Source organism: Chrysochloris asiatica, unplaced genomic scaffold (genome assembly GCF_000296735.1).
Source record: "Chrysochloris asiatica unplaced genomic scaffold, ChrAsi1.0 scaffold00445, whole genome shotgun sequence".
In the NCBI taxonomy this organism is placed as follows: Eukaryota; Metazoa; Chordata; class Mammalia; order Afrosoricida; family Chrysochloridae; genus Chrysochloris; species Chrysochloris asiatica.
The window spans coordinates 230,371-242,581 of NW_006408963.1; the positions used below are offsets into that span (position 1 = coordinate 230,371).

At 57.0% G+C, this 12,211-nt stretch overlaps 1 protein-coding gene across 1 annotated transcript; it reads left to right on the forward strand.

The window, feature by feature from the left end:
- The first annotated feature begins 200 nt into the window (after nt 1-200).
- On the forward strand, nt 201-4,573 carry BGN (biglycan). The gene is made up of 7 exons (XM_006877174.1): nt 201-450; nt 756-868; nt 1,146-1,359; nt 1,886-1,996; nt 2,181-2,274; nt 2,369-2,507; nt 4,339-4,573. The coding sequence occupies exons 1-7, from the start codon at nt 210-212 to the stop codon at nt 4,534-4,536; spliced, it is 1,110 nt and encodes a 369-aa protein (XP_006877236.1). The 5' UTR covers nt 201-209; the 3' UTR covers nt 4,537-4,573.
- The last annotated feature ends 7,638 nt before the right edge of the window (nt 4,574-12,211 follow it).

Here is a 12,211-nt window from a genome sequence, read left to right on the forward strand (position 1 = left end):
ATTTCATTTTCCCATGAAGCCTGTGGTCTGGCTATCCCTGGTGGTGGAAGGGTGGTGGACAGGCTCCTAGGGAGCAGGCCCTTCATGCGGGAAGCCGACCTGAAGTTCGGTGCTCCAAAGGGGTGGTGGGTAATGGGGCTGGACGGGCGCAGGACTGCATGAGGAGCCGGCCTGATGCCCTCTTGCCCTTGGTCCCAGGCACATTAACCATGCGATCCCTGTGGTTCCTCATGGCTCTGCTGGCCCTGAGCCAGGCCCTGCCCTTCGAGCAAAAGGGCTTCTGGGACTTCACCCTGGATGACAGCTTGCTGATGATGAATGACGAGGAGGCCTCAGGCGCTGGCACGGCCTCTGGTGCCCCGGACCTGGATTCACTTACCCCGACCTTCAGCGCCATGTGTCCTTTCGGCTGCCACTGCCATCTACGAGTTGTTCAATGCTCCGACTTGGGTCAGTCCCAGCAGGGGCACGAGCGTGGGGTATCGTTGGGGCCAGCAACCCAAGAGGGGCTTGTGGCACAAGGGAGGGGCATGGCAGGGTGGGTCAGGGGTGGGTGACCCCCATGTGCTTGAGATCAGAGTATTCAGGCGTGGTTGCCTGTCTGCATGCTCCCCTTGGTGTCAGAGTCCCCGTGTGCGTCTCTCTGTGTCCTCGTGTGTCTGCCCATATACCTAGCCCTTCACACAGATGGGTGGTCAGGTTGGACAGCCCTGTGCTCAGAGTCTCATGTGGGCGCTGGTGGTGCTGCTCCCCAGGTCTGAAGACTGTGCCCAAGGAGATCTCGCCAGACACCACCCTGCTGGACCTGCAGAACAATGACATCACCGAGCTGCGTAAAGATGACTTCAAGGGCCTGCAGCACCTCTATGTAAGACTGGGTCCAGGGGATCTGCACAGGAAAGTTGGGACCAGAAAGCTGTGTACATGTAGCACATGTGAGATCTGAGCCTCCAGAATCCTAAGAAAAGTCTGCGCCAAGTGTGGTGGCAGCTCCCCACCCTTTCCAGACAGCAGTTCTCATTCCCAGACTTTTCTGTGTCCCGTAGACAAGTGGGGGAGCTGAGGCCTCGAGAAGTGGTAGGCTCAGGAGGCAGGGAGGAAGAGAAAGGAGAAGGGCCCTGTGTCACCCTGCCACCCCATGGCAGGCACTCGTCCTGGTGAACAACAAGATCAACAAGATACATGAGAAGGCCTTCAGCCCCCTGAGGAAGCTGCAAAAGCTCTACATCTCCAAGAACCATCTGGTGGAGATCCCACCCAACCTGCCCAGCTCCCTGGTAGAGCTCCGTATCCACGACAACCGCATCCGCAAGGTGCCCAAAGGCGTGTTCAGTGGGCTCCGCAACATGAACTGCATTGGTGAGTGTGGTTGGGCCGACCTGAGAGGGCAGTTGAGTGTCCCCCACGCACGTCTGGAGCTGTCACAGAAACTCGTTTTCTCACAGTTCTGAATTCCAAACGTGGCTCTAGGGGGACTTCTCTGGTGCTCCTTGATATTTCACATGGTGTGTCTTCCCTGAGTGCCTGCTCTTTCTAGAAGTCACAAGGGATCAGGTTTAGGGAGCGTCTCACTCACATAACGAAAGGAAACCCCTCTTTCTAAGCAGGGCCACATCCACAGGTACAAGGGCCAGGACTTCAAGACTTGGTTTGGGGGATACATGATTCAATTGATAAGACAAGATGATGGGAAGCCAAGGCCATCTGTGTAGGGGCAGGCTTCCAAACTTCTTTGGGGAGTGCTTCCTGTGGTCAACCTGCCAGCTACAGAAAGAGCAAGGATGACTGTGTGGAGACGACTCCAAGGGGGCTGCGATGTGCCAGGTGGAAGGGACAGGGAGGAGGGCAGGGGATGAGCATTCCGCTGAGGTGGACTCTCTCCTAGAGATGGGCGGGAACCCCCTGGAGAACAGTGGCTTCGAGCCTGGAGCCTTTGACGGTTTGAAGCTCAACTATCTGCGCATCTCCGAGGCCAAGCTCACTGGTGTCCCCAAAGGTAGGAGGTGGCCTTCCTCAGCCCAGCCTTTGCCTCCAAGCGCACAGACTGGAAGAGCGGGAGGGAGGCTGCAGCCATCTGGAGTCCTAGGCTACTGGGGGGCAGAGCTGCCAGGCTTCACTCCCTCCCGGCACTCTTGCCTCTCCTGCCTCCAACTCAATTGAGAGCACCCCTGTCCCAATAGACCTCCCCGAGACCCTGAATGAACTCCATCTGGACCACAACAAAATCCAGGCCATAGAATTGGAGGACCTGCTTCGCTACTCCAAGCTATACAGGTGGGGGCCAGCGAGCGGGTGCAGGGCTAGAGCAGGGGAGTAGCTGGTGGCCACTTTGATCACCCTGACCACGCCAGCTTTGCCCTGTGCACAGGCTGGGCCTGGGTCACAACCAGATCCGGATGATGGAGAACGGGAGCTTGAGCTTCCTGCCCACCTTACGGGAACTACACTTGGACAACAACAAGCTATCCCGGGTGCCTGCGGGCCTTCCAGACCTCAAGCTCCTCCAGGTGAGGGCCCTCCCCAGAACTCCCTGCCCTCCTCTGCTCTTGCCAGTCTCTTCATCTGGCAAGAAGCAGTGCCAATGACCCGTGACATAGACTGTTTCCAGAACTATCTCCCAAGACAGAGACAGCACAGGACAGTAAGTGTGCCTTGACTAGGGTCTTCTCAGCTGCCTCCATCCCTGCCTTGGCTTTCAGTCACACAGGTGAACTTGGCATTGAGCAGTCCTGCTCTGAGCCTTAGTCTCTTCCTCAGCCCAACTCAGACATGCCAGGAGCCGAGCGTTTTATTCACTAGAATTCCCCGTTCCCACTTTCTCCTGCCACGGCCTTAGCGTAGTGGTTACTAATCGGGCTGCTAACCTCAGGGTCAGCAGTTCGAAACTACCAGCTCTTCAGAGGAAGAAAGAGGAGGGTTTCTGCTCCCGTAAAGATTTACAGCCTCGGAAACCCTGTACAGGGTCGCTGCGTGACTCCACGGCACATAATCACCACCACTTTCTCCTGCCAGGGCCTTGCTGGGCTAAGTGCGCCCTCTAGTGGCTAGTCTCATGTCCGCCTCCAGAGGCCACTGCAGCAGCCTAAGCTAAATCGGTTCCGACTCGACCGCACTTAACAACCGGCGGTGGATCCATGTAATAAACACTGGACTGCGAACCGCAAGTTCTGCCGTTCAAGCTCACTAGCCACTCCTCAGGAGAAAGATGAGGCTTTCTGCTCCTGCCCGAAAGATTTTTTAAAGCCTCGGAAACCTTATAAAGGGTGGCTCCTGGTGTGGCGGTATGAGGTCCTGGTGTGGCGCTGTGGGTTAATGCGCTGGACTGCAGAGTCGGTATGAACTGCAAGGTTGGCGGTTCAAACTCACCAGTCGCTCCTCGGAAACCCTGTACAGGGTCGCTATGGGTCGGAATCGACTCGATGGCACTTAACAACAACAGTCAGTAGGTATGGAGTCCTGGTGTGGCGCTGTAGGATAAGCACTCGACCATAAGGTCAGTTTGAGCCACAAAGTCGGCAGTTCGAACTCAACAGCCACTCCTCAGAAACCCTATACAGGGTCACTATGAAGTCAGAATTGACTCGATGGCACTCAACAACAATCATAACATGAGTCAGTGTGGTGTGGAAGGAAAACTCACTGGACAGCAAGGTCGGTTTGAATCGCAAGGTTGGCAGTTTAAACCCACCAGCCGCTTATCAGAAACCCTAGACAGGGTTGCTATGAGTCGGAACCCACGCTATGGTATGTAATAGTAGCAACAACAACCCAGGATTCTGGTGTGGTGCTGTAGGATAAACACTGGACTGCAAACCACAAGATTGGTGGTTCAAACCCACCAGCTGCTCATTAGAAGCCCTATAACAGTGCCGTTAGGAGCCGTAACAGACTTGAAATAACAACAGTCTCCCGTGCCTCCGTTGTCCCCTAAGCGGGGGGAACATTGCTAGAAGGCGAGTCCCTGGAAAGCTGGGAAGAAGAAGAGGCTACCCTGAGCCTTTGGGATGAGAGGGAGGCCTAGCGCCCAGGGGACCGAGGGCCCCTCTGTGTGTGCCATCTTTCCTGCCCCCTCCCTCTTCCCCACATACACCTCCCTACCCCACACCCTGATAACATCCCCACGCAACAGATAGCCTCCCTTTGCTCCTCCTGGCCACATGCTAGCTCGCAAAAAGGGCAGGTGGGGTGAAAGAAAGGGCTCTAGAGAAGGTCTCAGGTCTCCGGACATGGGAGAGGGCCCCGTTCCCCCTGGGCCTGCCCCTGAGAACAGCCCTGGGGAGGCTGCTCAGGGAGACAGGGCCCCTTCGAGCCAGCCTTGGCCCTACCCTCTGCCCCCAGGTGGTCTACCTGCACTCCAACAACATCACCAAGGTGGGCGTCAATGACTTCTGCCCCGTGGGCTTCGGAGTCAAGCGGGCCTACTATAACGGGATCAGCCTCTTCAATAACCCTGTGCCCTACTGGGAGGTACAGCCTGCCACCTTCCGCTGCGTCACTGACCGTCTTGCCATCCAGTTCGGCAACTACAAGAAGTAGAGGCAGCGGCAGTCGGGCAGGGTCTTCAGGAACCCAGAGAAAGCAGCCCCGTCCCAGGCGCCTACCCTGGATGTCCGCCCCACCCTACTCACTGCCCATCCCAAGGAAGGAGACAGAAGCACACCCCTGCCAGCCATGGCATCCCATGCCCCTGGTCTTGGAGCTGCCTCCACCCACCTGCCCCTACCTTCCCCATGGTCACACCGAGGTGCCTTTTCAACCCCATTTGCCCTGGAACGCCACTTACGGCAGGCTCAAGTCACAGGAGACCACCTTTGGGTCCTCGGGAGGCAGGGTGGGGGATGGCAGGGACTCAGCAGTGGTGGAAATGGACCTGCCACCGGTCTAGGCCCAGGCCTCCCAAGCAAGCTTCTTCTTGACTGGACGGGCCTGTCCCCCTCCAGGCCCCCTCCACCCACACCCCTCAAGTTCATGGCCCATACATGGAAGCCATCTTGCTTTCCTGTCCATGTATCTCTCTCAATCATCATCTCTCTGTCTTTTGATCTCATGATCTCTGTTTTTCTCTCATTATCTATTTGTCTCTATTTTTCTCTGTCTCTCTTATTGTCTCTTTGCCTGTCCTTGATCCTGTTCTTGCTCAGACATGCCTCTCCCCGGCCCTGTGACCCTTCCATCTCTCTGGATCCAACTCTATGCTCCTCTGGCCTTCTTGTCCGCCCCCCACCCCATCTTCTCGAAGATCCTGACCCTCTGATTTGGCCTGGGTCTGGTTCCTATCTCTCCTGTCTTTTCCCGGCCAGGCAGGCCTGGTGGGCAGCTGCTTCCTCCGAAGGCCCTGACCAGGCCTGGCCCAGACAGCCCCGAGGCAGGTGCAAGGCCAGATTGCCCAGGGGGCGGTCACTCTTCTAGAAGAGGCAAGGGGGGAGGGGTAGTGTGAGGAAGTCAGGCCCCCCCCACCCCCCACCCCCGACTGCTGCCTCTGCCCTTGCTGTATCTTCTCTGGGTCCTTGTGGGGGTGCTAGCAAGCCTTCACCATGAGGCTGGGCTGCCTCGGGGGGTAATGGTGGTCTTTGTATTAAAGAAGCACTGTGCAATATGGCTAAGTGTGGTGCTGTTGCCTGGGGACTGGAGACCGAGGCCATCGCAGAAAGTGGAGCTGGCAGGAGCTGACTCCGAGCCCTCAGATTCCTCCCCCCACCCCCAGTCCCGTCCCCAGCATAGTCCTCCTCACCCCTGGTCACAAGCTGGACAAGGACACTCCAGGTGAGTAGGTGAAGCCCCCTCCCCCTCACTCCTAGGCATTTCCATTGGTCCAAAGAGTCCTGGTGTGGCGCTGTGGGTTAATGCACCAGACTGCAAAGCCATTTGAACGGCAAGGTCGGTGGTTCAAGCTCACCAGCTGCTCCTCGGAAACCCTCTACAGGGTCGCTATGGGTCAGAACTGACTCGACAACACTTAACGACAACAACAACAACTGTCTTTAGCCTGGGCTCCAGAGCGGACATATGCCCTTCCAGCATGGGATGCCACCTAAATCCCTGGGAGCTGGAACCCCAAGATGGATGCAGGGACAAGTCACACTGTAGCCACTTGGTGCTGGCTCCCAAGAGAGGGCACTACTCACGGGAGACAGGTCTGCCCCAGAAAGGGTCAGTGTGGGGCAGAGGGTCAGTCTCCAGATGACAAAACCTATGGTCCAGGTGCCTGAATGCCTCCAACCAGTGTCTTTCTGCCCGGCCGGCAGCCCTGGGGTTCTCCTTGTGGGGATGGATGTTGGCATACGGCGGGTGGCTTAGCGATAGAGTATCACCGTTGGCATCACAGCACTGTTCTGGGCCATGTGCTCCTGGCTGGTTTGTGACTGGGGGCCTTCCGCCATTGCTCCAGGCGAGGCTGAGGCACTGGATCTGTGCTCTTTGGGAGAAAGCCGGGTCCCCAGCAATCTCCGTCCCATCCTTCCTACCTTCCTTCCCTTCTGTTCATTCTGTCTTTTCTTGAACTCTCACCAAGCTCTGTACTCGGGAACTCCATGAGGGAAGTGACTCTCAGCAGGGACAATTAGTGGGGCAAGTCCTCCAATGGTGCTCACACCAGACACCCCACCCTACCCACAATTGCCTGGGCCCCAGGAAAAGCATCAGTATGATCCTTACAGTAGGGAGTGCCCTGCCTCTTGGAGACAAGCTCTCTGCCTAGACCAAAGAAGGGGACCGGGGGATGTTCCTGACTCTTCCTAGGAGTCCATGGGGGCGGTGGGAACAGTGGGCAGGGCCATACCACACTAGGGTTTGTGGGTTACAGGAAGAAAGGTGGACGTCGTTCCAAGGGCAACAAGCTGCCGAGCCTTGCTTTCATTTCATTGATAAGAATAATGCTAAAAGTATGGAAGCCATGACTGATTGGACTCTAATAAACCAACACAGCCCACAGCCTCAGTGGTTAGAGGCTTTGTCCTCCAGAGCTCAGACCTACCAAGACTTGAGGCAGGCAGCCTGACTGTGGGGGGCGGGGGGTGGATTGGTCTCCTGGAGCCCCCTTCATGAAGGATCACACACTCAGCGACACGTAAGAGCAGATGGCTTTACTCGCACAATTGTAAAGGCCGGGAGTCCGAATTCTGGGTGTAGGCCAGGCCATGTGCCCTATAAAGTCTCTAAGGCCGGTTCCTTCCTTGTCTCCCCAGCGTTCCTTTGTGTGAACTGATGATATCCACAAAGACTCTATTTTCAAATAAGGTCCTGTTTACAGGTACTAGCAGTAGGACTTCAACATATCGTTTTGAGAACGCAGTCCATCTGTAACAAGGAAGACTGGTGGGCAGGTGACCAGTTACAAGTTCCCTATTGGAAAGAAGCAGGTCAAATGGGGTGCAAGGCCCAGATGGATCTGTTGAAAGCGGTTGGGGGACGGTGGTGATAGAATTTCATGACTCCGTTGTGAATAATTGTTAGCAGAATTAATTGCAATTACCACAACTGTAATTGTAGAAGACGTGTAACTAAAAGGAGGGGGAAGGTAATCTTTCATTTCAGGAACAGACGATCCCGGGACCATCAAAAAGGAGAGCCTGAGCGGTGCGTGAGATCGCTATCTAGAAAAGCTGTAACAGCAGAGACAGTTGCTGTGTGCCTGCGGGCAGGAGGCTGGTTGGCAGAATGTGCGCTTTGGACATTTAAGGGAATGTGTATATTTTTGTTTTATAAGTGTACATCAAACATAAGTGCCTTGTTCATTTGTGAAATATAAGATGTGAATGGGGAGCCACAGGGAGGAGGCAGGATACCTGTGGTTGCAGGGAGGGGAATACTATCATTGACAAGAAACAAGGTATAGGGTTTGCTGAATGTAAAGCTGATGATCTTGTCTGTACAAAGTTTTCATAAATGAGGTGCAAGGGACAGGTTTTAGCCCCATCTTTGGCTAAACAGGAACCCCCAGGCCTGGGGTCAGGTATGCTGAAGGGATTGGGAAGAGGGATGCAGATTTTCAGCCAGGCCCACTGTGGAGGAGGCACAGCCTTGGAAGGAGCTTGGGGGCAATGAGGACTGCAGTCTGCCCACCCAGCCACTTGCCTTCATGGCCTGGAGCCCCACCCCACCCCAGGGAGCTGGGGGAAGGTAATGCGTCCATACATGGCGGTGACATTGTCACGAGACTGCTGGCTTGGGGAGGACACTTGGTCCTTGAAGAGCACGGGGCTGAGTGGAGGCATGGCACAGCCATTTCTAAGCTCTGACTGCGTCAGGTGCCTATGGTCAGAGTGAGGGCTCAGCTGGAGCCTAAGCCGAAGCCACTGTTTGGATTTAAACTAGTCAGGGCTTGTTGATGGGCACCTGGCCAGGCATCTGCAGGCCATGGAGGGGGAGGGGACATGGCCAGGGACCTCTGGGAGAAGGCTCACCCTTAGAAGGGCCTGTGGTGAAGGGGTGAGGGGGCGGGGAGGGCTCAGGCTCCAATCTTAGGAGAGCAGGGGCTGAAGAAAGCCACTTCCACTCAGGATGCACGGGACAGGCCACCAGGGCTAGAGGCTGCACACAGCTAGCTCTCCTGAGGTCTTCAGACAGCAAGGACCCCTGGTGGTTATGCTCTGTAGTGTGAATGGGCCCTGTAAGCTGCTCACAGTGGTTCTTCCATCCATGAGAGGTAGCCCTGGGATTTCCAGAAGCTGGGAGGCCAAGGGGAGGTGCGGCTACCTCTCACAGGGCCAGAAGTCCCAATTCAGGGGGTCAGCTGGAGTGATTCTTTCTGGAGGCTTGGCAGGAGCACTGTAGGTCTCTGGTGGCTTGTAGACACATCACTGTCATGTCTGCTCCATCCTCACATGGTCCTCTCCTTTGTGCGCTAACGGACCAGGAGATGTGCTGGTCCCTTTGGGGGGTCCGAGTCAATGGGTCACCAATTTGGGAAGCTGTTGGGCCCTTGTCCATTAGCCAGTCCCTCTTACGGCTGTAAAGGGGTTGATGGGAAGTCTTGCTAGAAATTTCTATCTTACGTCAAGCCCTGTCTTTTTTGCACTGGAAATATCAGGGAGCAGGTTTGAGAAAGACCAGGGCTGGGGGTGACAAGGAAAGGTCCTCTAACTTCCTTACTTAGTGGCACCTCCCTCTCCTTCTCCATTCCTTAGCTCCCTTCTCTGATCCAGCTAGCCCTCCCTCCACATGTCTTTCACCCTTATGGGGCCTGGAGACATCACCAATGGCTTCCTTTCCATAGTCCTTTGTCAGACAACACAGGAATGGCTCCAAGTCTCACCCTACAAAAGCAACCTTTCTGAACCCAAGTCTCCTCTAGCCCCATCTCATCTTCTAGCCCTGCCACATGTAAGCTGAAATTGCCTGCCTTCTCCCTAGGTACTCTTCCCTGCCCACTCTCCTCCGCCTCCCTCTGGGTCCACTACTGCGCTTCTCCCCTGGGCCTCTGTTGCCCAAGCCTGGTCTTCCTCCTTCCCCTTCGATAGCTCAGTTACAGCCTTGGGGCTGGGGGCTGGAGCCCCTCTGGCTGTGTCCTCTTTAGATGAGGTCAACACCCCCCAAGGCCTCAGAGGCCATCAGTGTGTGGAGATGTCCAGACCTACATCCACGTACAGCTCCGTGGCAGGATGAAAAAGAACTACTCCCCAAAGAGATGTTCCCGTTCCAAATCCTAGTCTTTGTTGGTGAGATCTGAAGATGGATCTAGAAGGGAAGATCACCATGGATTACGTGGGTCTTTAATCCAGTGGCCGGTGTCACCTTTTATTTAATTAGAGGCTGGGCACTTTCATGACACCTTGAAGGTTTGTGGGCTGTGTCCCTTCACTCCTCCTGAAGGCCACCAAGCTGGAAAGAGGCAAGGAGGCATTGGCTAGTACCATTTGGCTCTGGTTTTCATCCTCTGACAGTCTCTTTTTCTTTTGGTGTGGGGGCAGGAGGCATCTCCAGTTCAACGAGCGAGCCCTGAAGGGTAGTTGGTTTATCTCCAGGTCTGACAGGAGGGGGCCTCCCTGGGTGTTTTGTCCCCTCCTGTCCTCCTAGATATGCCAAGACCATGGCCAGTAAGAGCAGGACCTGCCCCTCCTCTCATCTGGAGTTGAAGCCTTAGTCACACTGTGGAAGGCCGAGGCGGGGGGGTGGGGGGGGTGGCCTGCTGGGGGAGGAGACAGACAGAAGCACTCAGAGGTGCTCCTCCTGCGCTGGGGGCGGGGCTGGTGTCTTGGCTTTGCCTCCCTGTGCCCACCTGGAATGTGGGTTCATGAAAAGGGCAAGTGGACGCAGGTGAGGTTCTTGTGCCCCACGACAAGACACTGAGCGCAAGACTGGCACTGCCTCCACTTCGTGGGGGTTTCCTGCTCTGGGCAGTGGGAAGCCACATGGGGAGGGGGCTGCCCACAGTGGGCCGCGGGCCCTCAAGATGCCGGCCTGCCTGCCCACTGTGTGTGCCTGAGGCCCTGGGAGGCAGAAGGCCGAGCTGACCGCCGACGGCACAGGCATGGCTCCCTGCCAACTGACGGGCAAGGGTATCCCAGCACCCGTGGAGTGGCTCAGTTTTCACAGAGCAAACCCCCAGGGAAGGCTACCTCTGAGGGGGCGGGGGGGGGGGGAAGTCCAAGGGGAGCGTGTGCGTGTGTGAGCGTGTGTGAGAGAGTGTGGGACTGGGTGTGACTACGTGTGAAGAGCTATGAAGGTGTCAGACTGAGGGGGGCTATGTGGGTGGGTGTGACTAACTGAGAGTGAGTGAGCACACGTGACCATGAGCAAGTGTGAGGATGCATGTGAGTGATGGGAAGAACTGAGTGTGTGGGGGAGTGCACATCTGAGTGGGTGTGCGAGAGAGTATATGAGGGGGCTTCAAAAAGTTCTGGAAAAGTGGGATGAAAACACCATGGAATTTTTCCAGAAACTTTTTGAAGGCTCCTCATATGTGTGTGACTGTGTAATCACTGTCCACGTGTAAGACTGTGGATGAGTGTGCATGGTATGTGTGAGTGTGTGTCGGAGTGACTGTGTAGGTGGGTAACGGTGTGTGTGTGTGTGTGTAATGCAGTGTGTGGGAATGCAGTGTGAGCGTGTATGTGACCCTGGCTACGGCTCTTTGAGACACCAGAACTCACCAACTTCTTCTGAGCCAGCTGCCTTCAAACAGGAGGGGGCTGTAAGGGTTGGGACAGTCCCCTAGCAGCACTTTTGTGTCACAGAGGCTCCTCTCCAAAGAGGCCTTCACTGAGCCCCCCACACCATCCCCCGGTGACCCTTACCCCAAGTGCACCTGCTCATTCCCTGTCTTGCTGTAAGCTCCCGGCAGTGAAGGCCAGGAGTGCTGTGGTCCGATACGTCCCTGGCGCCAGATCCAAGCCTGCCCAGGAGGCCCCAGGGCCCTCTTTGTACAAGGCGAGAAGGATTCAGTGACTGTGTCCAGATCTTTCCACCTGCCGGCGCCTGTCACCTGCCCTTCCCAGACTCAGCCCCCTCCTGTGCTGCTCTCATGGAAGCTGTGGCCAGCAAGGTTCTGCGCCACCTCTGGATGGCCGACCACGGCACACATGTGGGCCTTGGCTTCTGGACACTGCATGTCCGTTTGTGGACACGAGTGGGTCTCTGCATTTGAGTTTGTCTGTGTGTCTGTCTGCATTGAGTCCCTGTGTGCCCACCTGCATGCACCTTCTTCACAGGGCCTGGGCCATCACTGTCTCCTCCTAGGGCCGCCCAGATCCACACCCCAGAGGGAGGGGCTCGTGGAGAGTAAGCAGGAGCCTGATACCCAGTCGCCTGCCTGGCTCTTAGGGCCCGGGGGTCCCCCAGTTTCCAGCTGTGCACCCTCACTTGGCCAGTGCCCTCCGGGGACAGTGCCAGGCCAAGCAGGGCGGCCGCCCCCGCGCGTGCTGGGGAAGCAGAAGGGCGCGCCCCGGGCGCGTGGCTCCAGAGCCCCGCGGCCCCCACCAGCCTGCTGCTCCTCCTCCTCCCCCCTCCCGACCGCCCTCCTCCTCCTCCCCCCGCCCTGCGCGCTCAGAGCTGCGGCTGGAGCCGAGCGCGCCGCGTCGCCGCCGCTGGTGCGGAGCGTGGGGAGCCCTCAGCCGCAGCCTCAACGCTCGCCCAGAGGGTCGCGCCCCGGCGCTGCGGGCAGGCCGCCCTCTGCCCAGGCCTTCCTGTCCTTGGAGCGGACTGTCGCTCGTTGCCGCGCGCCCGCCGCCTGCCCGCCCGCAGCGACAGCGCCCGCTCGAGGAACCGAGGCCGC

Bases quoted from the DNA above. Each gene is read 5' to 3' on its own strand.
- BGN (XM_006877174.1), top strand. From the start codon at position 210: ATGCGATCCCTGTGGTTCCTCATGGCTCTGCTGGCCCTGAGCCAGGCC. The intron at 451-755 runs GTCAGTCCCAGC...GCTGCTCCCCAG, and splicing joins TGTTCAATGCTCCGACTTGG to GTCTGAAGACTGTGCCCAAG. The intron at 2,508-4,338 runs GTGAGGGCCCTC...CTCTGCCCCCAG, and splicing joins CAGACCTCAAGCTCCTCCAG to GTGGTCTACCTGCACTCCAA.